The sequence below is a fragment of the Oryctolagus cuniculus genome, chromosome 2, assembly GCF_051225735.1.
Source record: "Oryctolagus cuniculus isolate XC-2025 breed Fujian yellow rabbit chromosome 2, ASM5122573v1, whole genome shotgun sequence".
Classification (NCBI taxonomy): domain Eukaryota; kingdom Metazoa; phylum Chordata; class Mammalia; order Lagomorpha; family Leporidae; genus Oryctolagus; species Oryctolagus cuniculus.
In genome coordinates, this window is record NC_142868.1 from 171,427,809 (window position 1) to 171,453,949 (window position 26,141).

The window sequence follows — 26,141 nt, forward strand, 5'->3', positions numbered from 1 at the left end:
CACTTGGTCTGGGTGGATGATCTTTCTGATGTGTTGTTGCATTCTATTGGCGAGAATTTTATTGAGGATTTTTGCATCTATGTTCATCAGGGATATTGGTCTGTAATTCTCTTTCAGTGCTGCATCTTTTCCCGGCTTAGGAATTAAGGTGATGCTGGCTTCATAGAAAGAATTTGGGAGGATTCCCTCTTCTTCAATTGTTCTGAATAGTTTGAGAAGAATTGGAGTTAGTTCTTCTTTAAATGTCTGGTAGAATTCAGCAGTGAATCCATCTGGTCCTGGGCTTTTCTTTGTTGGGAGGGCCTTTATTACTGTTTCAATTTCTGTCTCAGTTATGGGTCTGTTTAGGTTTTCGATGTCTTCCTGGTTCAATTTAGGTAGGTTGCATGTGTCCAGGAATCTATCCATTTCTGGTAGGTTTCCCTGTTTGCTGGCATACAAGTCCTTGTAGTAATTTCTGATGATTCTTTTTATTTCTGTGATGTCTGTTGTTACATTTCCTTTTTCATCTCTGATTTTATTGATTTGGGTCTTTTCTCTTCTTTTTTTATTTAGTTGGGCCAATGGGGTGTCAATTTTGTTTATTTTTTCAAAAAACCAGCTCCTCGTTTGGCTGATTTTTTGTAATGTTTTTCTTGATTCAATCCTGTTGATTTCTTCTCTGATTTTAATTATTTCTCTTCTCCTACTAGATTTGGGTCTGGTTTGCTGTAGGTTTTCTAGATCCTTGAGGTGAATAGAAAGCTCATCTATGTGGTGCCTTTCCAATTTCTTGATGTAGGCACCTATTGATATAAACTTTCCTCTTAACACTGCTTTTGCTGCGTCCCATAAGTTTTGGTATGTTGTGCTGTTATCCTCATTTACTTCCAGAAAGTTTTTGATTTCTCTTTTGATTTCTTCTATGACCCATTGTTCATTCAGGAGCATGTTGTTCAATCTCCATGTGTTTGCGTATGCTCTAGGGATTCCTGAGTTGTTCATTTCCAACTTCATTCCTTTATGGTCTGAGAAGCTGCATGGTATGATTCTAATTCTTTTGAATTTGCTGAGACTTGCTTTATGGCCTAGTATGTGGTCAATCCTAGAGAAGGTTCCATGTACTGCTGAGAAGAATGTATAATCTTTAGCTGTAGGATTGAAAGTTCTGTATATATCTGTTAGATCCATTTGGGCTATAGTGTCGTTTAAATCTACTGTATCCTTGTTGATCTTCTGTCCTATTGATCTGTCTATTTCTGAGAGTGGAGTATTGAAGTCCCCCAGTACTATTGTATTGGGGTCTAAGTCTCCCTTTAAGTCCATTAACAAATCTTTTAGATAAACCGGTGCCCTGTAGTTAGGTGCATATACATTGATAATTGTTATATCTTCCTGTTGAATTGATCCCTTAATCATTATGTAGTGTCCCTCTTTGTCTCTCTTAATGGTTTTTGTGGTAAAGTTTATGGTGTCTGATATTAAGATGGCTACGCCTGCTCTTTTTTCATTTCTGTTGGCATGGTATATCTTTTTCCAGCCTTTCACTTTCAGTCTGTATGGATCTTTGTTGGAAAGATGTGTTTCTTGTAAGCAGCAAATAGATGGGTTTTGTTTTTTAACCCAATCAGCCAAACGGTGTCTTTTAACTGGACAGTTCAGGCCATTCACGTTCAATGTGACTAATGATAAGTGGTAACTTTGCCCTGCCATTTGCCAAAGATAAGTTCTAATATATGCTTTGAATTCCCTGTGATCTTTTGCTGTGAGCTTTCCTTCCTTGGTTTCTTTCCTTTACCTTCTTTCATATTGATGACCGTGTTTCTTTGTTTCTGTGTGTAACACATCTTTAAGCATCTTTTGTAGGGCTGGACGAGTGGCAACAAATTCTTTCAATTTCTGTTTGTTATGAAAAGTCTTTATTTCACCTTCATTCACAAATGATAGCTTTGCAGGGTATAATATTCTGGGCTGGCAGTTGTTCTCTCTTAGTACCTGGGCTATATCTTGCCATTCCCTCCTAGCTTGTAGAGTTTCTGATGAGAAGTCAGCTGTGAGTCTGATTGGAGATCCTCTGAGAGTAATCTGACGTTTCTCTCTTGCACATTTTAGGATCTTTTCTTTATGTTTCACTGTGGAGAGTTTAATTACAACGTGCCGTGGTGAGGGTCTCTTTTGGTCGTGTTTATTAGGGGTTCTGTGAGCTTCCTGTACTAGGATTTCTCTGTCCTTCTCCAAACCTGGGAAATTTTCTGCTAATATCTCACTAAAAAGGCCTTCTAATCCTTTCTCCCTCTCCATGCCTTCAGGAACTCCTAGAACCCGAATGTTGGGTTTTTTAATAGTATCCTGAAGATTCCCGACAATATGTTTCAGATTTCTAATTTCCTCTTCTTTTCTTTGGTCTGACTGTATCCTTTCCTGTTCTCTGTCTTCTAAGTCCGAAATTCTCTCTTCTGCTTCTCCCATTCTGTTTGTAAGGCTCTCTATTGTGTTTTTCATTTGATCTATTGAATTCTTCACTTCAGTCACTATCCCAGTTTCCTGTTGTACTAGTTGTTTCGTTTCATTTTGATTCCTCCTTAATATTTCATTTTCACGAGAGAGATTTTCTATCTTGTCCATTAAGGATTTCTGTAGTTCAAGAATTTGTTTTTGAGAACTTCTTAATGTTCTTATCAATTTTTTGAGATCTGCTTCTTGCATTTCTTCTATGTCATCATCCTCATAATCTTGAATTTGGGTGTCTTTTTCATTTGAGGGCTTCATGGTGACTTCCTTGTTTTTATTACCTTGGTTTTTGCGTTTGTTATTTGTCATATTGGAGATATTTGGTTTCTTCACTGTGGTGCTTTTTCTTGTTATACTATGACTCTAGATTAAGTGGACTATCTGTTTTTGATGGAGCCTTAGGGCTTGAGATGGGTGTGGCCTGAGAGCTCTGTTTGGTGTGCCAAAGGTGACACTCCCAGGTTAGGCGTGGTAAACCTCTCTCTCTCTCTCTCTCTCTCTTTTTTTTTTGATTCAAAAGGGAAGTTATTCTGCACAGCTGAACGAAGTTGGAGGTAGTTAGCAGGCAAATGATATACCCACAGGAGCCAGAGATCAGAAGCTCTTTCCCAAGGACCACACAGGGAATCTGTTCGGCCCTTAGAGTGGGCTCAAATTCTCCTTCAGTCTCCCACTGGGTTGCCAAAGTTACGGAATTGTAGCGTCTCTGGAGAGTGCTCACGTGAATTCCGTGAGTTCTCCCCCCCCCCCCCCCCCGTCTCTTTTTTCACAGTCTCAGTTCAGTAGCACCATAAATTTACTAAGTCCTAATCTCCTGTTAATTCGCCCCACCCAGAGTCAGGTTTTACTGCTAGGCTCAGGGCCGGTGCAGACCTGAGGTCGCTCTGCTTATGACGTATGTCCAAGATGGCGCCTGCTCTTTGTCTTGCTCGCCCTTGAGAGGTGAGCGGAGAGAGAGAAACCCGTGTCCATACCAGTCACCTTTTTTTTTTTCCCTCTCTCTCTCTTCCAGTTAGCTTGGTGAAGTCCCCCCCGCCCCGGGGGTCGTTCCCTCTAGTCTCCTCTCTCCGCTTGCCTGCCGGTGTCTCAGGTTATTGAGGTTCGGCTCACCTCGCGTTCCAGCGCTGGTGTGTTGAGTCTGCCGCTGATGTCCCGAACTGTGGGCTCCCACGCTCTCCACGCAGGTCTGCTCCCCTTCCAGCGCCGATGTGTGGACTCGGAGCCCTGGACTTCCCAAGTCTCCCCGCTGTTGCACTCCCCTTCGAGCCCTTGCGCGCAGACCCTGCAGCTTGCTATATATAAAATTATTACTGGGTTGTGTCTGACATCTGCTGTAAACTGTTGCTTTGTTTTCTCCTAAGTGTGTATGGGATTGTCCCTTTCTGCTGCGCCGCTGCAGCGGCAGCCCAAGTTTTCACCCACAGATGGCGATGCCTTGGCCTGCCCAGGCTCCTTGCTTAGTGAGAGACCTTTATGCCATGTGGGCGTCCGCAGCTAGGTGAGGAGGGCCAGGAGGCACACCGGAGGTCTCGGGGGGATGGTGGGAGAACGCAGAGGGAGTTAGGATGTTGTCAGTACCCCCAGGCACACTGTGTGTGAGCACAAGTTCTCAGAAAAGCAGCAATATGCCAGGGGATTGTTTCTTCTTACACACATTGAGTATCCATAAGTATCAGGAAAGAATTTTTAAAATTGGTGAGATTGATTATTTTGCTCTGGTATTAGTAGTTTGGAAATAGTTAATTTCCATATCAATATTCAGTTACAGAAAAATTCAGTTACAGAAAAGTTGATACTATTCTACTTAGCTCCTAACTTTGAAAATATTTGTAGCACTTCTTTCTGCTCTGAGAATGAACTTATAAAATAGGAATTTAATATTCAAAATATCTTATCTGCTAGATATAATTCATATTTTCTAATTTACTTGCATATGCTTTTTCTGAAAAACTTATTTTTTGAAGAATTTGCTTTTGTAACTGTTAACTCTGATTCACATTAAAATTATTTAACTTTAAGAAGTATCAAATATTACTTTTACATCTTAAATAATATGTTATCTTTTTTTAATAATATGGCCCTTGCCTTCAAGGAACTTTATTTTTTTAAAGATTTATTTATTTATTTGAAAGTCAGAAAGTTACACAGAGGAGAGGCAGAGAGAGAGGGGGGTCTTCCATCTGATGGTTCACTCCCCAATTGGCCACAGCAGCCGGAAATGTGCTGATTTGAAGCCAGGAGCCAGGAGCTTCTTCCAGGTCTCCCACGTGGGTGCAGGGGCCCAAGGCCTTGGGCCATCTTCTACTGCTTTCCCAGGCCACAGCAGAGAGTTGGATTGGAAGAGGAGCAGCCAGGACTAGAACCGGTGCCCATATGGGATGCCAGTGCTGCAGGCCAGGGCGTTAACCCACTGCGCCATAACGCCGGCCCCTCTGTTATCTTAACCAATATTTTTACTTAGTGATTTTTTTTACATTTGACTGCTTCTCATTCAGTATGTTTTGTGTTATTATTTTATGGATTCTTATTTAGTAAAAATAAAACTATTGTCCTATGAACTAATACACGGTGCTCTAAAAAGTTCCTGGAAAATGGAATTAAAAGAAAAGATTTATTTTGGTGCAAAAAGTTTTTGAAATTTGCAAAAGGTTCATGGAAAATAACATATTATGAAAAACCTTTATGGATTTCAATTTTTTTGCACCAATAAAACTTATCTTTTAATTCCATTTTTTACACTTTTTAAAGTACTCTTGTGTTTGAGAATCATGTCATTCAAATTACTGAAGATGATGTGATTTTTATAAACGATATTAATGGAAAAAGAGTAAGTGAGAGTAAGTCAGAAATAGTTGCTTTTCCCAACCTTTTTAACTGACATTGATAGTGAAACTTTTAAAAGACTTCCTGGCGAGTTAGGGGTCTGTGCCAGTTGGTGTCAGGTGAGCCTGGGAGAACGATGGTGGCCTAGAGTCCCCAGAACTTAGAAGCCCCACTGCCCTGGCTTTGCTCATGCCCTGTCCTGGATCCTGCTTTCTGGGAAACCAGTGGAGCTGGTGAGTAGGCGGGGCAGAGGATGAGCTGCTATGTTTAGGATTCTGGAGAAGAGCCGACAAACTCTAGCACTATTATCTGATTCTTGTTGCTTTTTACTAGCTCTCTTTATTGCCTGGGAAGACCTTGAATTCTCAAAAAGTGTTAACTTGTTTGCTGTTTACGCTTGCTTCGCTTTGCTTTGTTTGTTCTTTTTGTTTGTTTGGTTTTGTTTTAGGTGAACCTGAAATACTGCTCGGCTGCTCTGGAGCATAGTAGAATTTTGAGGCTCATTGTCTTTGGGAGCTGTGTCTAAATGTTACTCTGACCCTTTTAAAGCGATACAGCCAAGACGTTTGAAGATTGCTGTTTGCTGAGTACTCTGCGAAGCGCTTCCGGTGGCTTATTTCTGTAATCCTCGCACTGCCCTGTAAGGTCGGTGTGGCGTCCCTGTTGCCACGTCACCTGGGGTAAGGCAGTGCTCAGCAGAGGCCCCAGCACAGGGCGGAGTGAAGCTGTGTGTTCGTCAGAGGAACCTTGGCCTGAATTTTCCGCTCGTGAGCTACACAGGCATGTCGTGCGTGGCCTTGGAGATCTTGGCCCATTTCCTTGTCTCAGGTTTTTATGGGTTTTTAAAATCTTTAGTGTCTTGTTTACACATTGCTGCTCCTGAGAGACGTTTCCGGAGAATGACTGATTTTGGGACTTTGAATACACAGCAGTGCAGGAAGGGAGGCAATCGAGAGGCACTGGTGAACACCCTCAGTGTCAGCGCTGGGACTGCAGCACCCCCGCCCCGCCACCCTGGCACTTGGACAATAGCGAGTCAGTACTGCACTGCTTAATCAGCTCCCTGCTTATAAACGGGCTCATTTCAAAAACTCCATCCGGAGAAGGGCGTTTTACAGAACTGTGAACGCCTTCCTAAAGATGGAGGGGGAGTGGACGGGCGGATTTCAGACAAAGTTTAGCATCGCAGTCTTCACCAATCTCACCAACTCTTTCCTTTAAATTTGAGCATTTGGATTCCTCCTTCAAGACTGGAAATGGTAGATTAAAGGGAAGGGAGACTGGAGATTTTTATTTCACCTAATGTTGCAGTGGTGTATTTTAATTACACTGTAACAGATCTGCAGTGTCCTTGGTTTCATTCAGCATTCATAACCCCTAGACTTAGTTCTGTCACCACCTTGAGATGTCTGGCTCTTTTACCCTGAGAAATGTCCAACAAAGAAGTGCTGCCCTTCCTCCCCTTCTTTTTCTCTGCGCTCTCCCCACCCCCTTATAAAATTTAGGCATCGAGAAAAATCTTCCCTCTGGCCCAGTTAAGCCCCATAAGCACCTAATAATACTGCATCTGCTCTCAAGTTGTAAATGTAGTTTCTCTAAATGAGGTGACGTTTACTCAAAAGTAAATTTAATTTGCCTCTGAGGTTTTATCTTTTTAAAATTCATTTTGCCTTCCAAAAGGCTGTATTATTCTTTGGAATTTATAGGGCACTTGTAAAGCAGGATCTATTGTAGGCTCTGTAGAGCTGCTCCTCCTGCTCTCGGGCCATAGTCTTTCTGTTCCTCTACCCCTGGAGCTCACTGATGTTCTTTCTACAGGCTCCTCTTTTATGGTCCTAGGGGCTTCATATTTCTCAGTCCCTCCATTGTTTTACAAACCAGGCCAACAAGATGATTTTATCTTACCGCAGTAATCCCTTGCTGATTTGCTGGATGAAGTCCTCAGCGGACTGTCCCCGAGCTCCGCTGCTCACTCCTTCAACAGCTGACTTTATTTCCTGTCGTGTCATCTTCTTCTCCTCACACTCGGGTTATTTTTTACCTTTTGGCTCGCTCGCTCTCTCACTCGCTCGCTCTCTCCTTTTCCTTTCAGCTCCCATGAAAAATACCTTGATTATCTTTTCTTTTGCAACTCTGAGGCAAACATTTATTGATCCCCAGTTATGTTCCAGGCCTGAGTTAAGGATGCAGAGTAAATTTCAAAGCTCCAGGGACCTGTTGCGTAGAGGGTGAGGATTGGGATGGCCAACGATACAGTGTACTTCAGTGCGGTGATTCTCAGCCAGGCCACTTTGTCCCCACAGGTCATTACTCAGTGTTTGCAAACATTTGTCTTTATCACAACTTGACAGGGTGGGGACAGCGTTACTGGCAGAGTTTGAAGCCAGAGAGGCTGGGAAGCTTCCTCCAACCTATGTGATGGCCCCCACAACAAGGAATGATTCGACCCAAAATGTCAGTAGAGTGGAGACTGAGAAACCAAGGCATAGTGTGGTCATTGCCATCTTCCAAACAACTACCCTGTTTTCAGTGCCTGTGCCGGTCTGTGGTCCAGGTGTGCATATAGTAACTACCATTGTCCCTGCTTGCTTTAGGAGTCTGGGATGGCAGATTGCATCCCAACGACAGGCAGGAGAAGGAGGGCCCCAGCAGAGAGGGAGAGGGAGTGGTCTCTGTAGCTACCCAGAGTGACAAGGACATCTGGCCAATGGCAAGTTGTTCATTATGCCCAGTGCTAGAGGGCAAGGGAGCAAGTCACTCAAGAAAAGGCCATGGCAATCGCAAAGTGGAAGCCACAATATCGGGGTCTTTGCATGACATTCCAAGGCATCTGGACTTCAAAATCTATCAGAAACCAAAAACAGGTTCTAAGTGGGATAGGTACACATTCAGCTCTGTCTTTTGGAAGGGAAACTTCAGTGGTTTCAAGGAGAACTGGTTGGAAGGAGGTAGGCAGCAATAAAGAGTTGATTAAGAGGTTGTTGCAGTCTGCGTGTAGGCACTACACAAGGCTGTGACGGTGCAAGGCGGGGGATTAGTTATATTTCAAGATATTGAGGATGTTGAATTGATTGAGGCACCAGGGAAAAGAGGAGTTGGAATCAGGTCCGTGGTTACTGACACGGGCAAGCATGGATAAGCATGTGCACCCTTTCCCCACAGGGAGACCTGCGAGTTCTGTCGACAGGAACTCCTCTAGCCACATGCCCAGCGTCTTGGGAGGGTGACTGCCCTTTGCACCTGCTCTCTAGGTGGCTCCATGGCCCACGGGTTAAACCAGCCAGTTCCAGCACATCCAGCTGTGGAAGTGGGAGAGGGAACGGGGTTGCTGCAGAACACTGCTCATGGGAAGGAGTGGGGAGTGGGCTCAGTAGCTGCTGTGTCACATCCTGCAGGGTAGGAATAGCCAGACTCTTAGGCACTGGCTACGGACTGAATGCCCCGGTTGGCAGCTTGGCTGCTTTGAGATTTGTTCTCTGAGAAGCTCTCCTTTGTCCACTGCCCTTTGTGGCTCATCTGGAATGGGTGTATCATTCATGTTTCAGTTTGTCTCTGACCTCCTGGAATAGAGCAGGCATCCAGTTTTAATTGCCCCTTCACATCTATCGACAGGGCATGTGTTATCTATAGTTACCCGGTTCATTCACTGGTCTTTTTGTGGCCCCTTGCAATAGAATATGAAGTCAGAAGGGGCTTCGGCTAAGTTTGTGTGTTGAATTCCTAATGCCTGGAATACCAACTGGCTCAATGTGTGTTTTGAGGGAGGTATAGGATGCTGAAGGAGGAGCAGGCTGTTTGTTTTTTGGTGAGGAAGAAAAGGATGAATTCCATTTTGGACATGATGAGTTATAGGCGTATAGGTATTGTGTGTAGATAAGTCCAGTAGGCCATTAATATGCAATAGGTGCAGATGTCCAACTGTGCTTGTGTGTTAAGCACACGAACTGAGCTCAGGAGGGGAGTTACAGCTAACATTTCCTGGACGCTTCCCAGGGGCCATTCTGTTCTGGGCACTTTACTCATCTTAGGAGGGTGTGGCTGTAGACTGATGGAGGCCGGAGTTGACACTATTGAGTGGTAACGTCCTGGGGACTGCCGATCCATCAGAGGGGAGTGCAGAGAGATGAGGCTGCCGGGGAGGTGGGCAGGAGTCAGGGGAGTGGGTGGTGACTCTGGGGGAGGGGTCAGGGAGGAGTGAATCAGCCAGTTCTGAAAAGCACCTGTGGATCTCAGTCCAAGAAGTGACCCAGGAAAGAGCTGTTTCAGGAAACCCTGAGGACAGGAAATTGGATGAGGGTAGGAGAATTTACAGTTGCCACCGGGAGGGCTCGCGGAGAGGGAGGATTGAAGGTGCAGTGAAGGCAGAAATCACACGGCGTGATCCCTGGGTGGTGGGCTGGGACAGTCTATGGCAATTGGAGCCTCAGGTGGAGGAATGTTCTCAGCCATGTCTTTTAGTTTTCAGTCTTTTTTTTTTTCTCCCCCAAAGTCTTCTGAGTTTCTTGTTCTGAAATTTTCCCAGCAGAACCTTGCAGGCTGCCACATTGCTTCCCTGGTTCGTCTGTTAACTGGCAAAAGGTCAGGAGACCGTGGGGCTTGCCTGCCGCAGCTCCTGACTCAGCGAGCCCGGCTCTCAGGGTTCCTTTTGCTTCCTTTCACCAGCATCAGCTGTTAGTTTCACACTTGCCCAAGTTGCCTGGGCTTCCCTCAGTGCATTTTTTAAAGAAGACTTATTTATTCATTTGAAAATCAGGGCGAGAGAGAGAAGAAAAAAAGAAATCTTCCATCTGCTGGTTCATTTCCCAGATGACTGCAACAGCAAAGGCTCCCATGTGGGAGGCAGGGTCTCCCATGTGGGTGGCAGGGGCCCAAACAATTGAGCCATCTTCTGCTGGTTTTCTCCAGGTCGTTAGCAGGGATCTGGATTGGAAGTGGAGCAGCCAGGACCCCGATGCTGGCGTCGTCGCCTTTACCTGCTACGCCACAGCACCGGCCCCGTGAGCACATTTTCACTTAGTTCCATGAAGTCTCGAGTTCTGGTTGCGTGAAAGCCACCGTTCACGAGTAGTCAGGCTGTCAGTGGTTGACATGGTGCTCCGCAGTGTAAGGAAAACTAAAATGCAGTGTATCGTGACTGAAAAAATTGGCATCAAGTTTTTTTTTTTTTTTCTCTTGTAGCGACAGGAATTAGGTTTTTGATTGGGAAACTAAAAGCTAGTGTTTTTGGAATGAATTTTTGGGATGAATGTGTTATCCAAGTATGAAGTGAGCCTTCGTGTCCTGCTATGTGGATCCTGATCCACTTCGAGATTTTCTGAATTTATGTCTAGCTCTAGTAAACCCATAGATAATGGGCTAGGCTCTGCTGACTGAAAATAAACATTTTTCTCTTTGTTGCTTATTTAGGGAAATTTATTATATAGTGTGAATTTGGAAAAAAAAATGACTTGACTTGTTTGGTTGAAAATAGTTTGTAATTTTTATTGTAGACTCCAGAGCCTATGATGCCATCTCTTTTAATACTCTCTCAAAAATGTGAACGAATTGTATGCTGGCCTGTGAACAATCGACAGAACTGGTTCCATGCAGGTCTGTCTTTTAACACTGGCCCCCTCCATCCATGGTCACGCTTTCCGCAGAGTGAAGAGGGGCCATTGAAGTATCTCAGCTAGACATTTGATTCTGCTAAAGCAAAACTGGTGTGCAGACCCAGGAAAGAGGGGGTAGGAAGTAGGTTGATGGATGAGGAGAGGCCCTGTGGTTTAGGCCCCCTCAAGATGATAAGATGTGGCTCTCAGACTTACAGTAACGTCATCGAGAGTTGTGACTGATCCACAGGCACATTGTGAGCTCCCTCGAGGATTCAACTTTTAACATTTCTTAGCTTTCTGTTGCCAGGACGACGACGACTACTACTACTGCTACTATTACTATTCTACTCCTCCTCCTCCTCCTCCTACTACTACTTTTTTAAAGATTTTTGTATTTGTTTGAAAGAGTTAGAGAGATTGATTGATCTTCCATCTAGTGGTTCACTCTCTAGATTGCTGCAACAGCCAGGGTTGAGCCAGGCTGAAGCCAGGAGCTTCATCCAGGTCTCCCATATGGGTGGCAGGGGCTCAAGCACCTGGGCCATCTTGCACTGCTTTTCCCAGGCCATTACCGTGGAGCTGGATCAGAGGTGGAGCAGGTAGGACATGAACAGGTGCCCATATGGGATGCCAATGTCGCAAGCAGTGGCTTTGTTGGCTACATCACCATGCCAGCAATTCTTGGCATTCTTAAAACTTACTGAGGGGCTGGCGCTGCGGCTCACTTGGCTAATCCTCCGCCTGTGGCGCCGGCACCTGGGTTCTAGTCCCGGTTGGGGCACCAGGTTCTGTCCCGGTTGCCCCTCTTCCAGTCCAGCTCTCTGCTGTGGCCTGGGGGGCAGTGGAGGATGGCCCAGGTCCTTGGGCCCTGCACCCACATGGGAGACCAGAAGAAGCACCTGGCTCCTGCCATCGGATCAGCGCGGTCCGCCAGCCGTAGTGGCCATTTTGGGGGGTGAACCAATGGAAAAAGGAAGACCTTTCTATCTGTCTCTCTCTCTCATTGTCTAACTCTGCCTGTAAAAAAAAAAACAACAACAACAACAACAAAAAAACAAACACACACACACACAAAAACAAACAAACAAAAAAAACAAAAACCCTGAGGAACCTTAGGTTATATTGATCAGTATTTACTATGTTAGAAATTAAAAGTGGTGGGGCTGGCTCTGTGGCATAGCGGGTAAAACCGCCGCCTGCAGTGCTGGCATCCCATATGGGCACTGGTTCTAATCCCGGCTGCTCTACTTCTGATCCAGCTCTCTGTTATTGCCTGGGAAAGCAGTAGAAGATGGCCCAAGTGCTTGGGCCCTTGCTCCTGCATGGGAGACCCAGAAGAAGCAACTGGCTCCTGGCTTCAGATGGGGCACAGCTCCGGCCTTTGTGGCCAACAGGGGAGTGAACCATCAGATGGAAGACCTCTCTCTCTTTGCCTCTCCTTCTCTCTGTGTAACCCAGACTTTCAAATGAATAAATAAATCTTTTTTTAAAAAAAGAGAAATTAAAAGTGGTAACAGTAAATGTATTCATTAAAATTATCAGAAATAAATTCATTAATTCTTAGGTAAGTTGTATATTTGAATGAAAAATAACTGTATTTGAAAAGAGATAAGTGTCATTTTCGTGCATTTTGTCAGCCTCATTACGTGGCTTGATTGAAGATCGGTTCTCAAATGTGCTTCTGCAGATTGGGTCTGTCAGCTGGAAGATTTCACTGTAAGCAATGAAAGGATGAGAGTAAAAATCATAAATTACTTCGTGGTACTATTAAGAAAAGATTGTGGGGGCCTCCTGGGGAGGGGGTTCCTGCCTCACACTTCGAGAACCACTGGACTGAGTTACACATGTCTTGGGGACAGAGACCACTGCCTTGATTTCTTTTCTTCTGCTTCTTGGGGGCTGGTAAGATATTCTTGGATTCCGCAAACGTCTCTACGGATTCGGCTTTCCCCTGTAAAATTCCAGGGAAAGGAACCAGCCGATGAATCAGGCCTGGGCTTCCTTCTCCCGTACGCTTTCCCCTCCCTTAGTCATGCTGCAGGCATCCCTCCCTGCTCTGAGTCAGCCGCCGTGGAGGTGCCGCCGGACTCTCTTCACCGTGTCTGGTGGCATTGCAGACTGCTTACAAATCAAGAGAAGTGGTTTAGGAAAAAATACTCTCTTCTCAGAACAATGAATTCTAGGAAGTTTGGAGGTTGCTGGGAGAAAGATGTTAGAGTTGTTTCCTAGAAACGCACTGCAGTGGGAGAAGTCTTTGCAGAAGTTTTTGGGGACCTGGTAGCACATGGGATCCACACTGCTCTCTTGGAAGCATATGGCGTCTTCCAATTTACATTTTCTCCACCAAGGCAGTGGCAGGTGCCGGAAGAGTAAGTGGGAAGCAACAGTCGGCTTTCCAAGTAACAGCGTTTTCATTTGCCAAATGTTAGGTTGATGTTCCCTAAACCGACGGTGGAGAGATACAGACTTGCGCTGAAAGATGCATACTGTGAGATTAAGTTTTCAGACTTTGGAAAAAATGTGGGAAAACAGTATCAAAAGGTATCTTGAAAGTGACGTGGTGAATTTTGTATGCAACACATTGGTATACAACTGACAGGGTTTGCATTAGCGTTTATCAGCTCCATCCGGAGAAATCTCCATGAAGGTAGTAGCATACAAGCAGTTGCTTTTACCTTTAACTTGCAAAGGAATGAAAGCCAAAATATTTTACAAACAGCATGATTTTGCCTGCTTGGTCTGAATGCATAGTGGCATTTCCTAACTGCTTGCCCCTCGGGCACATGTGTCATCACAGTACGTTCTCACTAATCGTCTTTGAACTTCTCTCTCTGTCCTTTTCTTCCGGGCGCATACCGCTGCCTTTAGCGCTTCAGCATGGAAGGCATCTCGAGTGTCATTCAGAATGGCCTCCGCCACACCTTCGGAAGTTCAGGTGGAGACAAACAGGTGCTCGGTTACCCTTTTGTCCCTCACCCCCTGCCTTTTTTCATTGTCTGTGTAAGTGACCGAAAGCTGGCAGTTTTACTAATTTACTAAAGCCCCTGCCGAAAAGAGAGAAGTGAGAGTTCACTGTGTGGTGGTGTGGTGACAGAATTTCCCTTGCAGGAGCATTTTCCCGGCTGGACCGTAGGTTAAACGTGTTCTTAAGATGTGCTGTAGAGCTCCGTTCCTCTCACCGTTAAACACCTAGATACTAACATTTTGACATCATAGATGGCGTGTGTAGCAAATCTGACCAAAAATAACAAACTAGCATGTACTACTCGCATGCCAACAGCTGTGAACCAGGATCTCATTTTGGAGGAAAGAAAGCCAGATGATGGCGTCTTTGAGATTAGAGTTCTAGATTAAAAAAAAAAAAATGTACAGAGTCTGTCTCGTCTCCTTGAGGTGAATTCATGTGTGTTCAAGGATTCCTGTGGCCAGCCAATGCAGTTGTCTGCCCAAGGAAGCAGGAGATGTCATTTATGTACAAGTCATACATGTGAATATGCTGTCAGATTAGATTTTATCTACATTTTTTGCCATAATTATTTAAGGAATATCACACAATGGGAGGCGCATCTACATTAACAAGTGTGCTTAACACCTCCTTTTACCATTTGAAGTTTTCACTTCAAAAAAGAAAACTCTTTAGGTTAGTTCTTAGGCGAAGCTTAAAAAAAGTGCAGAACGTGGCTTGTAGGCACGTAATCCAAAGGACCCTCGTCCGCCTCCGAGTGTTTGTCTTTCCCCAGAAGGGAGATGACGTCAGGGAGGGGGGTTCACGCTGACTTTTGCAGCTCAGAGAGGGGCTCCATGAAGGGAGGGTGGAGCATTTTTATCCTGGTGCCTTCCGCCTCTCCTGTTCCACAGGATGGCAAGGCACTCAGCACCAGCCCAGGAGTGGGGCAGGGCGGCTGAGGGCGCAGCCCACTGGCCAGAGCATCCTCAGGCTTCTCCCGGTTGCTGGCCACATGTGCAGCGAGGGAAGACCTCTGAGAGCATTTTTCTGGCCTTTCGTGGGGTGTTCTTCCCAAAGAAACACGTTTGGTTGTACAGTTGGGCTTGCCCTTGGTGATGTCTGTGCGAAGATGTTACAGCACCAAGTTTCTTATAAGATTGAACACTTCCTTTTTATGACTTTTCCGGACCTGGTGGTCCGGTTATTGTTAAGCAGTTTTCTTTTTTCTATGCTGCTTTTTAATTATGAGTGGGCTAAGATCGCTGCGTGAGGATTGGGAGTAGAGCTGAGATTGAGGGCATGGGGCTACATAATGGATGGGGCAGAAGAGATTCCAAGTACACACCAATGACTCTATGCGAGCAGATGCAAACCTTACCGGACCATATTTTTTGGTGGTGGTGATGAGGTCCAAGTAGGAGAGTTTTGCCAATCAGTTTTGGATTATGTTCCCTTTGGAATATAGTCACGGAGCCCAACTGTGGTGCCTGTGAGCGTTCACGAGCAGGGAGCTTGGCAGCTCGTCTCCTTGTCAGAGGTTCATTTTCATCATTAATTTCCCCCTAGTCTGTTTGCTCCTTTCCTTTTGCTCATCTCCTTCAGTACCTAAAGACACTTCTAATTACTTACACAATAATATAAAATAATAATAGTTAGCTTCTAAACTTATTTGAGTGTGTCTTTTGTTTCTGGAAGAAGCTGGTACAGGTTTCTTGAACTCGTCATGTTTCCATGTTGACCATTTTGTTCAACCAGAATAAAAATGGTCTGAACCAGAATTATCTGGCTGTTGGAAATTGATTTTTTATGTAGATCTGTTAAAGCTATATTTTCAATTTAATTACTTTTTAAAAAATGTTGAAAAAATGTAAGGTGAATGTAGGTGAGAATTCACTCTAAAAATGAACAAACTGAGCTTACCATTTTCAGAATGAGTTCTTTAAAATTTTCAATAACTGAAAAGGAAAAAAAGGATTATTTATGTTTATATCAGGCTTGTGTGAGACAGATAGATGTGGATAAAATGAACTCTGAAATAATGATGCCTTTATTCTTATACATATCTGTGTTTTCATTGCCAAAGTGGCCAGTGTTCCATAAAGTAGACTCCCTAGTAGCTTTATCCGTTTTCTGAAGATAAGGGAATTCAGCTTTAGTGACACACTGTGTTTGTCTTTTACCTTGGCAGTATTTGACCACAGTCATTCCTTATGAGAAAAAAAATGGACCACCGTCTGTTGAAGATCTTCAAATATTAACAAAAAGTGAGCAAAGACAAGATTAAATTGTTTCCTGATTTGCTTTTGCTGCTTCTTAAAGACTTGATTTTAGTTGGCTGGTTTTGTTATTGTTTTCTTTGTCAATTTAGGATTGTAAATGGTGGATGTCCTGATTTATTATTAATTATTTATTATTTATTTAATTTATTTATTATTTATCATTATTGAAACCAAAAATTGCTGTGATATCAAACTGATATTACTGATGCCTGTGCTGTGCTGCTTTGTATTTTTTTTTGTGTGTTTTTCTTCCTTTTGAAATATTCACGAGCTAAATTTTTGGGAAAAAATGTGACTCGTATTTCTACCACCTCTTGTGTAAATACATATTCATATACCAGTGAGTTAAATGCTTTATGGGTCATATGTAACCGTGGCTGTCAGTAACTGAAGAGGCAGGGTATAGCCTAAGCCCCACTCCCCCACCATTCTTATCAATGTAGAACCCAAGGCAGTAGATATAAGCAGGACGTAAATTGATGGTAACGTCTTAAGAACATGCATTCATTCAGCAAATATTTGGTGAAGACCTACTCAGTGCCAGGCCATGCTTTGGATACTTGAGATGCTTCAGTGAACACAGCAAAGATCAGCCCCCTCACCCCAAGGGGCTTACGTTTTATTTGTGAGATAAAAATATTCATTATATTGTGCATCTCTTAGACATGAACGAGCCCAGAATTCGGGCTCTGTCCCTATTATCCGCAGAGATATCCTTGGAAATCACTTATCCTCTCTTGGTCACATTGAATAACCAGGATAAAAATGGATTTGTATGTGGGATTTGCAGTAAGTCACAACCAATCAGCCTTGCTTGCCTTGCCCTTAAAATGAACAGACTGAATTGTTAATCAGTTAGGTTCTTTCTGATTATAAATATTTATGATAATGACTGAGAGGGAGCCAAATGAAAGAACATCACATGGCTGGATTCATTCATTTCTTTATTTAAAGACTTATTTATTTGGAAATCGGAGCTACAGAGAGAGAGGGAGTGACAGAGAGAGATTGATCTTCTACCTGCTGGTTCACTCCCTAGATGGTTGCAACTGCCAGGGCTGAGCCAGGCAGAAGCCAGGAGCCAAGGGCTTCATCTGGGTCTCCAACATGGGTGGCGAGGGCCCAAACACTTGGGTCATTTTCTACTGCTTTCCTCAGGCCATTAGCAGGGAGCTGGATCGGAACAAAACTAGCACCCATATGGGATGCCAGGACACAACCTAGGGCCCATATGGGCACCAGTTTGAGTTCCAGGTGCTCCACTTCCGATCCAGCTCCCTGCTAATGTGCCTGGGAAAGCAGCGGAAGATGGCCCAAGTGTTTGGGCCCCTGTGCCCACTTAGAAGACCCAGATGAAGCTCCTGGCTCCTGGTTTTGACCCTGCCCAGGGCCTTTTGGGAAATGAACCAGTGGATGGAAGACCCCCCCCTCTCTCTGCATCTCTGCCTTTCAAGTAAATAAATAAACCTTAAAGTTTAAAAAATGGTTATCTTGTGAACATTTAGGGAGAGATCTGAACTTCAACTGTTCCACCTATAGGTATTAGCCAAAATCAAGAATCAGCTTTTATGGATGCATAGTCTTCTTATTAGAAGATGATTTTATAATAATGATAATAATAATTATATTTGTCATGTTAGTTATGGCTAGTACACAGCACGTGCTGTGTGCCAGGCACTATTCTAAGTCCTTTGTGTCCGAATTAGTGACTTAATCCTCATAACAAGCTTTTGAGATCTAATTATTTCCCTCATTTTACAGATGAGGAATTGTGCACAGAGTGATTAAGTAACTTCAAGTCACACAGTTAGGAAGTAAGGAAGCCAGGGTTTAACCCCAGGAGGGCTGACGTGACAGTTCCACGATGTCGCCTTGTCATTTACTTGGGGAGAAACACTGAGGTATTTTTACCAGGACGCTCTGGAGGAAGTTTGAGCTGGCAATTACAGTTAATTTTTGTGTCTTCCTGTATCTGCATGGCGTGGATTACCCACAGTTTTGGCCTTTATGTAGAAGGTGGAATTGTCAGATTCCCTTCTGGGTGAGGAGCAGGACGCCTGGCAGGTGCTGGGGGCTGCCTCACAAAGCCTGTTCTTCAGTTTGGTCTTTGCTTTACAGGCTTGTGGGAAGTCTGACAGATCCACTCCTGGGGAGCACAGGAACTCTCTAGAATGGACTGTGACTAAACCCAAGTTCTGCGTAAATAACGCGATTCCTCCCTCCTGCCTTCCGTGTCTGGGGCTTTTACACTAGGGAAATGAATCTCGGGTCAGTGGAATATTCTTACCTTGGTAAGGGCCTGCTCACTAACATGAGGTCTTGAGCCTTTACGTTCTATTCCCTATACAGAAAAGCATCCATAATTTGTAGGAATCAGTTATATAATGAATAAAAGCTGCAATGATTGGAATTAAACATTACTTTTTGTTTATCTGGGTTTTAAATTGTTGCTGCTTTCATTTTCTCCTTTGCTTTGCAGTTCTCCGGGCCATGAAGGAGGACAGTGAGAAAGTCCCGAGCTTGTTAACTGATTATATACTGAAGGGTGAGTTGTATAATGGAACGGGCACACAATAGTTGGGGTGTTTTGGTTAGTCAGGAAACGCATGGTCTTGCGAAACATAACTTGCAAATGCACAGCTTTTATTAATCTTACCATGCAGGGCAAGGAGACACACGTGACTCACATAGGCTGCAGACATCATGGATACATAAAATGTAACTTGTACTTAAGGTCGGTCCTGGGCTGGAAATAACATTCACAGCTGAATTATAAACATCAAGGAAGGCAGAAGAGGAAAATTAGCAAGATATTGCCATCGCCTTTCGGGTATCAAGGGCTGACTCCTGGGCACTGGGAGGTTTGAAGATGGTGGTGTCTGCCATCTTGGGGATGGTAGTGAGGGCCTTAGTGAGGGTAGATGAAGGAGCAGACAGCCAGTCACTTAACAATGCCTAAAAGTCTGGTGTGAGGGACAAGGAGATGTGGCGAAAAAAGAATGGCCTTCCAGAAACCCAGGGCAGTGGCAGGAGAGCCAAAAATGTTGGAAGCAAGATGGGGGTGCACACAGGATGAGGACATTGATGGAGGAAAAAGAGAAGGGAGGAGATCCCTTACCTTGCTGCAGGAGCAAGGTAAGACAGGAGGGGGCTGCAGAACCTATGAACTGTAGCAGTCACTCAGAGGACAGATTCTCAGAGCATCACCAAGCACACCTTGCGGGGCTGGGATGGAGTTGTGAGGGTGGGCCTTATCTCCTAACATTTCCCTTCTCTGGGCGCTCTCTTCTCCATCAGTTAGCCGAGCCCCAGGAAGGTTAGGGTTCCTGAGACATCAAGACATCTCACGTGGGCCCTCTCTTCAACCACGGTTTCATAAAACGTGGCTCTCAGTGGTGTACACGGGTCTCCACGTGGGTTATACTCAGTGTCACTGAAAGAGACTTGGACATTGAAACAGGAGCCAGCCGTGAGCTGGTTACCATGGGGGCAGGAAAGAGCGAATTGACATTTTCCAGTAAGCTGTATGTTTTTGATGGATGGCTTTTTCTCCCAATATGATTCTGAATTTCTTTTTTATTCCTGACATCTTTGTTTGCTTTTGTGTTGTGCTAGCATTGGTTTGAAAGCTGGAGTGTTCCGAGGTTTGTTCTAGACGCAAAGCAGGAATGAGACGAACATAAAGGACATGTCTTAAATCTCAATTGCAGTGGGTCCCCAGGGCATGGCCATGAGAGCCAGGGCTAGACTGAGCTCCTGTGGCTTCCCGGCTTTCTCAGCATTTGGCTGCATGCAAGGCTTTCGAGCCCAAGAGCAGAGCACTCTGGGGGAAGCCTGGTTCCGAGTACTTCACTCCAAAAGCCTCCCCTGTGGTTATGAACCTGCCTTGACCGCACGCCATAGGGTTCTGTTCTGCGCCGGCCCGTGCTAGCTCTGCTGTGCCTGTGTCTGACGGGCTGTTTGTGTGCACGTGCCTGGATTTGCCCTGGCTCTGTGTTGCAAGGACTGGGTGGAAAAGATGCCAAGATTCAGACAGCACTGGTGACTCTACTTCAAGGAAACCCAGAGGGGAGCGTTACGCCGTGGGGTGTGTGTGGGAAGGCGGCGATGCGGGGTCAAGTGCTCTCTCCCACCCATCCTGGAAACGCACAGCCTGCTAACTGCTGTTCCTCTGCCTGGAAGGGGGATGCTGCTCAGCAGGTGAGCTCTCCTTCCCCTTCTATGGCTTTGTCCTTGTTGTTCACACAGATGAGTGCGCTTCGCCTCCTAAACCCACCATCTTTGTTTTCATGCAAAGGCCGGAAGTGAAAGAAGGCAGAAAATGGCCTTATTTGGCCTGAGTAGGTCATGCTTCCTATCATCCCACTGCAGCCACACCTGCCTCCAACAAGAATACTCACCACTCAACGCAGAGATGTGGCTGCCACGTGCGGATCCGAGAAAGGACAGACTCTCGCACCCTTCTTTGACTTCCCCCCCAGAGCCTGCCTGCTGGTTTAGGGCTAATGTTAGCGGCTTTTCTCTCTAGGTAGTGCCCTAAGAGACATGGCCTTTTGGTGTCTCATTTCTGGGAAATTCTAATACAGTGTGTCTTGGGAGAACTCATTGTTGAGGGTAGCCTCGTAAAACATGGCTACTGTAGGTCCTTCCATTAATATGTGGTTCTCATCACTCAGTGGTGTCTTTATATACATATAAAATGTATATAAAATATATGTACGTTGTGCATAAAGGCATACAAAAGCTGCATTTCTGTCTGAAAGTGTTCTGTTTCTCCCCCAGTCCTGTGTCCCACATAGAGCGGCGTTACTTCCGGAGCCGTGCAGTCTCCTGTGGACTTGCGCTGGATTTCCCATAGCATTATTCTCATCATTCTGCAAGCTGCCCACCACGACCTTCCTGCTGTTGGAAACCCAGCACACTTGAACTTGGGTTTGTGATTCAGTATTAATAGATCATGACTTCACTGATTCTTTGTATTCTAGAACCAAGAGAACGATGGCACTATTTTGAATTCTGGAGATGCTTTCTGTTGGATCTGCTAACAATTCCGAACTGTTCTTTAGAGTGAGGGAGAGCAATGTTAGCCGTGCATGTGCAGTCACATGTTTTATTAACTGATCATGTGCCCATTTGGGTTTTCATGGCTTTCTCTGTCACACTGCACTGAAAGGCTGGACACCAGCATTGGCAGATTCGTACTGTAGCAAGGGCAAGAACCAGCACTGATTTTTGTGAGAAAATCCCAAGTATGCGCATTACCTGTCAGTATTGTCTAGAAAGACCGAAATTCAGCGCACTGAGGCTGTTCCTGAAGCAACCCCAGACCACGCATTGCTTGTTTTATAGTGACCGCTGACACTGTTGGGCAGAGCGGTTTTATAGCCTGCTGCTGCTGCTCTGCCTCTCGTCTAAAAACCGTTCTAACCGTTCACTTGCCACTCATCTTCAGACTCTTGCTGTGGCTCCTGTCTGGGAAGACGTGTGCCTCCTAAGGTGCTCGAGAAGCCGTGTGCGGCAGCACTGCCCGGCTCGCGAACTCTGTTGTTTCAGTCACACCTGTGCACTTGCCTCAAGGACTAACTCGAAAGACAGCTACTCATGCATACGTCACTGGTCACACACACTCTGGCCAGTTTCAGTCAAATCAGTGGCATTTAATAAATGTAAAAAAAAAAAAGTGTCATGTGTACTTCAGAACCTTTTTTTTTGGTGGACTTTCTCTCCTTGCAGTGCAAACCATTTACTCTTCATTCCATGCAGAGTCCATCCCTCTAGTCTGAGAGCCGCAGAAACCCTGGTCAGCCCCGTGAGGTTACGGAGGGGACACGAGGAATTTTCCAGATTGTGCTGAGTGGCAGAAGTTCTGATTCACTTCTGGGGCTCTGAGACATTCTGAACACTTTGAGCAGCTGCCTCCCTTATAGAACGTGAGTGTAGCAAGCACCCTGTTACATCTCCACGTAGGCCCCTGTTGGCACACATCCTTGTCTCCCTTAGGAGCTGAGACGCTGCCACCTTGAAGACAGCAGACTGGTTTCGAGTTTGGTGCCAGCTTGGCATTTTAGGCATTACCTAGTGGTATAAGAAACTTGAGATGGTTTTGTTATTTTACCAGCGTCTTATTTGACAGTGAAGATGTGGAACTTATTTGCCTCTTCCTCTAAAACTGATGGCTACTTGCACAGTAATAGTAATCTGAAAATATTAGGCCTTGTACTAGAGAAATGCAGCATTAAAGAGCATACATTATGGAAAAAGGTCTCGGAAGATGTGCTTTTTGCAGACTTGGTGGTGAGCTGTCTATAGCGCCTTCCTGAGTTGATGCTTCTGGGGTATGAATGCACACCTGTTGTTTTCCTACCACCTCAAAGTCCCCCGATTTTGCTAAGAGCTAGGGCTTCCTCCTGGTGACCCTTCTGTCCCTTATTTATTTTTTTTGACAGGCAGAGTGGACAGTGAGAAAGAGAGAGAGAGAAAGGTCTTCCTTTTGCCGTTGGTTCACCCTCCAATGGCCTCCGTGGCTGGCGCACCGCGCTGATCCGAAGGCAGGAGCCAGGACTTCTCCTGGTCTCCTATGGGGTGCAGGGCCCAAGCACTTGGGCCATCCTCCACTGCCTTCCCGGGCCACAGCAGAGAGCTGGCCTGGAAGAGGGGCAACCGGGACAGAATCCGGCGCCCCGACCGGGACTAGAACCCGGTGTGCCGGTGCCGCAAGGCGGAGGATTAGCCTAGTGAGCCGCGGCGCCGGCTTGTCCCTTAGTCTTGACACTAATGATGTGGTGTTTGACATGTGACTGACACAGGCAGGTTTTCTGTCTCTGCTGTGTACGTCGGGGGGCCCCTTTTTGGCAGGTATTCCTGCCTAGAGCAGCACAGGGGCTTCTCGGGACGTGGGGTGCACTGGGCTGACACTCTTAACAGGGCTGCTCACCTGCTGGGTCCCGATATGGGAGCTCTTGGAAAGTTCAAGTGTGTGATTTGACTTGCAGGGTCTACCTGTTGCCAAGAACCAAGTTGTAAATAAACCCTCTGCACTTTGTTTTGAAGAAAACAAAAACCAACTGTGGAACTGTGGTGCACTCCAAGTGCCATATATCTATTTTATTCTTCAGGAAATTATATTTGTTTTTCTCTTACAAGAGCACAACAGGAACCAAAGTAAAAGAGTAACAGATACAGCACTCAGGATAAATCATATCTTTAAAATAATAAAAAAAATTTACACCTTGTCCTATATCCTGTTAGTATTTTCATAATATGGCCATGATTGAAAAAACAAAAAGCAAGCATTTACAATTTTTTGGATAAAGACTTTTTATGCCAGGAATGGATTAATTGTCAACAAAATTTTTATACTAATCAGGTTGATGTAAATCTATTTTGGTAACATCATTAACAAATTTATTTTGGAAATAGATAAAAATATTGCCCCTTGATAAATTTTTTTTCCTTTGATGCAAACAGCTAGAACACCTTTTTCTTTCTTTTTGATATTCTAAGACAAAAAAATGGTTAATCTTCAGATTAATAAATTAGGTCATTATAATAATAAATTAATTTTTTTTAAAGTTCAGCAACCTCTGTCCAAGTATTTACAACAATACTTGAAAGTTCCTTTACAAAACAGAACACATTTTCTTTTCACATTAAGCATACTGGGTATCTGTGTCTTTCACAACAAGCATTTTTAAAAGAAAAAATCAATGCACAAATGGGTAATTAGTATAAAAGTGCTAAGAGCTGTTTGAAAAGTTAACACTAGAGTATACAGTCAGTTATATTTGAGGCAAACTACAATAAACTTCCAGCTTATTGTGGACAATATTCCAGTAGTTGTTTCAAACAGTTGTTTGAAAAGAAAAAAATCCAGGAGCTGATTAGTGACACAGATAAAAGCGGCCATCAATGTCTGTGGCCAGTGAGCCAATCGAAAACCAACCAAAAGCAAATCCAAATGAAGATGATTACATTAATAAAGGAATACCCTCTCCGTAGCAGGTGTGATGCTGGCTGCTCTAGGTGTGTATACATTCATTCATACACACACACACACACACACACACACTTGCTCTCACACTGTCACACATTTTTTCCCCAATTAAACTGCAGGTTGAGTGAGATTTTATATCACTCAAAAATTTTGTAAGTGATCAAAAGCACTGATATGGAATGCCTGTTTATCTGCCTTTGTTCTGGTTAAAATCTCATAAAAATACATTCAACAGGAAAACATAAATTGTATGTGTATAAATATATATGTATATATTATATACACATGCACACAAATACTTTTGTTTTTGAAGCATAAGATACATAAATATTCCTATAATTGCTAAAGTTTAAAGAGGCATTATTTTTTCTTGAGCTTCAACAAAGGTGCTTGAATAATATACAATTAAAATGAAGTAGTTTCTATTTTGTAGAATCAGTATATAATAAAGAAAAAAAAATCCCCAGTCTTTTTTTTTTTTTTTAAAAAAAAGCTTCTTCTTAAGCTAGAGCTTCAACAAAAACTATGAACAACCAAGGACAGAACAGAACAAAGCAACAACAAACAGTGAAGTGTAGCCCCTGGAGATGCCTGGTGTCCTTCACCCTCTCTCCTTCCTGCCGCGCTGTTCTAAGAAAAGCTCCAGCGCTCACATCGAGAAATGACTCCCTCCGATCACGTTCCTGGCTGACTCTGCTAGGAACTGGCTGATTGGCTTGGAAGGAAACAAAAAGCAGCAAAAAGTATTAAGTGTATAGATCCTTAATAACCCGCGTCAGAGAAATGTCGCTACCACATTTCCCTTGCTTCCTCACTGCCTACTGCAGTTGTGACTGTATAGAAAAGAAACTTGTGGCTTTAGACCTGGGATGGCTATCGAGAGTTCTGAAGCGCGCGCCTGGTGGCTCTAAGGTGGCTGTGGCAGCTGGAACGCGAGGCTTGTCTGTCTCCTGCGCACTCAGGCCTGAGCTTTGCAGCAGCCAGTGCAGTCTTCAGAGCAACAGGAAGAATCTCCTCTGGGCCACTGAGCTGCTTTGATCCCACTGGGCTTCTCCCCGAGCCGAGCTGACCAGTTTTTCTTCCCAATACCGCCCTCCCGCCCATTTCCCCCAACCAAACTCGCTGTCCCCGCCCCCAAATATCTCTACAGCTATATTACAAGCAAATATACCTTAGCAACTGTAAAAACTTTGGTTCTAAGAAAACACTTGGTCAGTTACCTTGAGGAAAGGTGGGAATGCTTGTTCTGCACACTGCTGTAGACAAAGCCCATCCCAGTTAATTCTTAGCGTTGTACATCAAGTCACAATCCAATACAATCCACTAAGCAAGTGCACAAACTCTAGTTTACTTTTAAGAGCAGATTGAGTCGCTTTCTGTGTTTCAAACCTGACCCACGTTGCCTGTCTTCACACGGTCTGGTAGAAATTGTCTGCCTGTAGATGGTTCTGTTTTTGCATGCTGTAGAAGCCACTGAATCTCGCATCGGGTTCAGCAATTCTTAACATTCGCTGGGAACTGTCCACCTGGACTCGGCTTCCCTTCTTGCAGTCCACAGACACCAGCTGATTGTTTAGGGACGAAGGCTGTTTAGTGAGGGGAGGAGAACCACAAAGAATTAGCTGCTTTCCATATCCCACACGAAAAAGAACTGACTTCCTAACGCAAGTGACGTAAGTGTCACGATTCCTTGTACATGGACTGTTACACCCTACTCTCACAGCTACTATAGGAGGACTGCCAAGAGGGCTTCTGACACAGCACATTTAAATGGTGAGTGGTCAGTATGCCGTCAAAGAGGTGACGGAGTGAAGAAAACGGTAACGATTTTCAAATCCTTGATGTGCGGGCTTGTATTTAAGAGGGCAGGGGACTGGCGCTGTGGCTCAGTGGGTTAACACCCTGGCCTGAAGCGCTGGCATCCCATGTGGGTGCCGGTCCGAGACCTGGCCGCTCCACTTCTGATCCAGCTCTCTGCTATGGTCTGGGAAAGCAGTGGAAGGTGACCCAAGTCCTTG

At 44.7% G+C, this 26,141-nt stretch overlaps 2 protein-coding genes across 22 annotated transcripts in view; one reads left to right on the forward strand and one right to left on the reverse strand.

Moving 5' to 3' along the window:
- Window positions 1-22,390, forward strand: part of FEZ2 (fasciculation and elongation protein zeta 2) — a 60,143-nt gene extending 37,753 nt beyond the window's left edge. For 5 of the 15 annotated variants that reach the window (XM_089327764.1, XM_089327763.1, XM_089327760.1 and 2 more), the window contains exons 6-9: window positions 13,773-13,853; window positions 16,040-16,115; window positions 18,610-18,675; window positions 20,188-20,535. In XM_089327764.1, coding sequence (XP_089183890.1) covers window positions 13,773-13,853; window positions 16,040-16,115; window positions 18,610-18,675; window positions 20,188-20,438 — 474 coding nt within the window. In that variant the 3' untranslated portion in view covers window positions 20,439-20,535. Of the gene's footprint in view, window positions 1-13,772; window positions 13,854-16,039; window positions 16,116-18,609; window positions 18,676-19,745; window positions 19,775-20,187; window positions 20,536-20,912 lie in introns of those variants that run through there. The other 10 variants (XM_008254549.5, XM_089327770.1, XM_089327771.1 and 7 more) reach the window with 5 other exon arrangements.
- An 810-nt stretch (window positions 22,391-23,200) lies between these two features.
- Window positions 23,201-26,141, reverse strand: part of CRIM1 (cysteine rich transmembrane BMP regulator 1) — a 208,645-nt gene continuing 205,704 nt past the window's right edge. For all 7 annotated transcript variants that reach the window (XM_051842989.3, XM_070069255.2, XM_051842988.3 and 4 more), the window contains one exon: window positions 23,201-25,709. In XM_051842989.3, coding sequence (XP_051698949.3) covers window positions 25,533-25,709 — 177 coding nt within the window. In that variant the 3' untranslated portion in view covers window positions 23,201-25,532. The remainder of the gene's footprint in view (window positions 25,710-26,141) is intronic.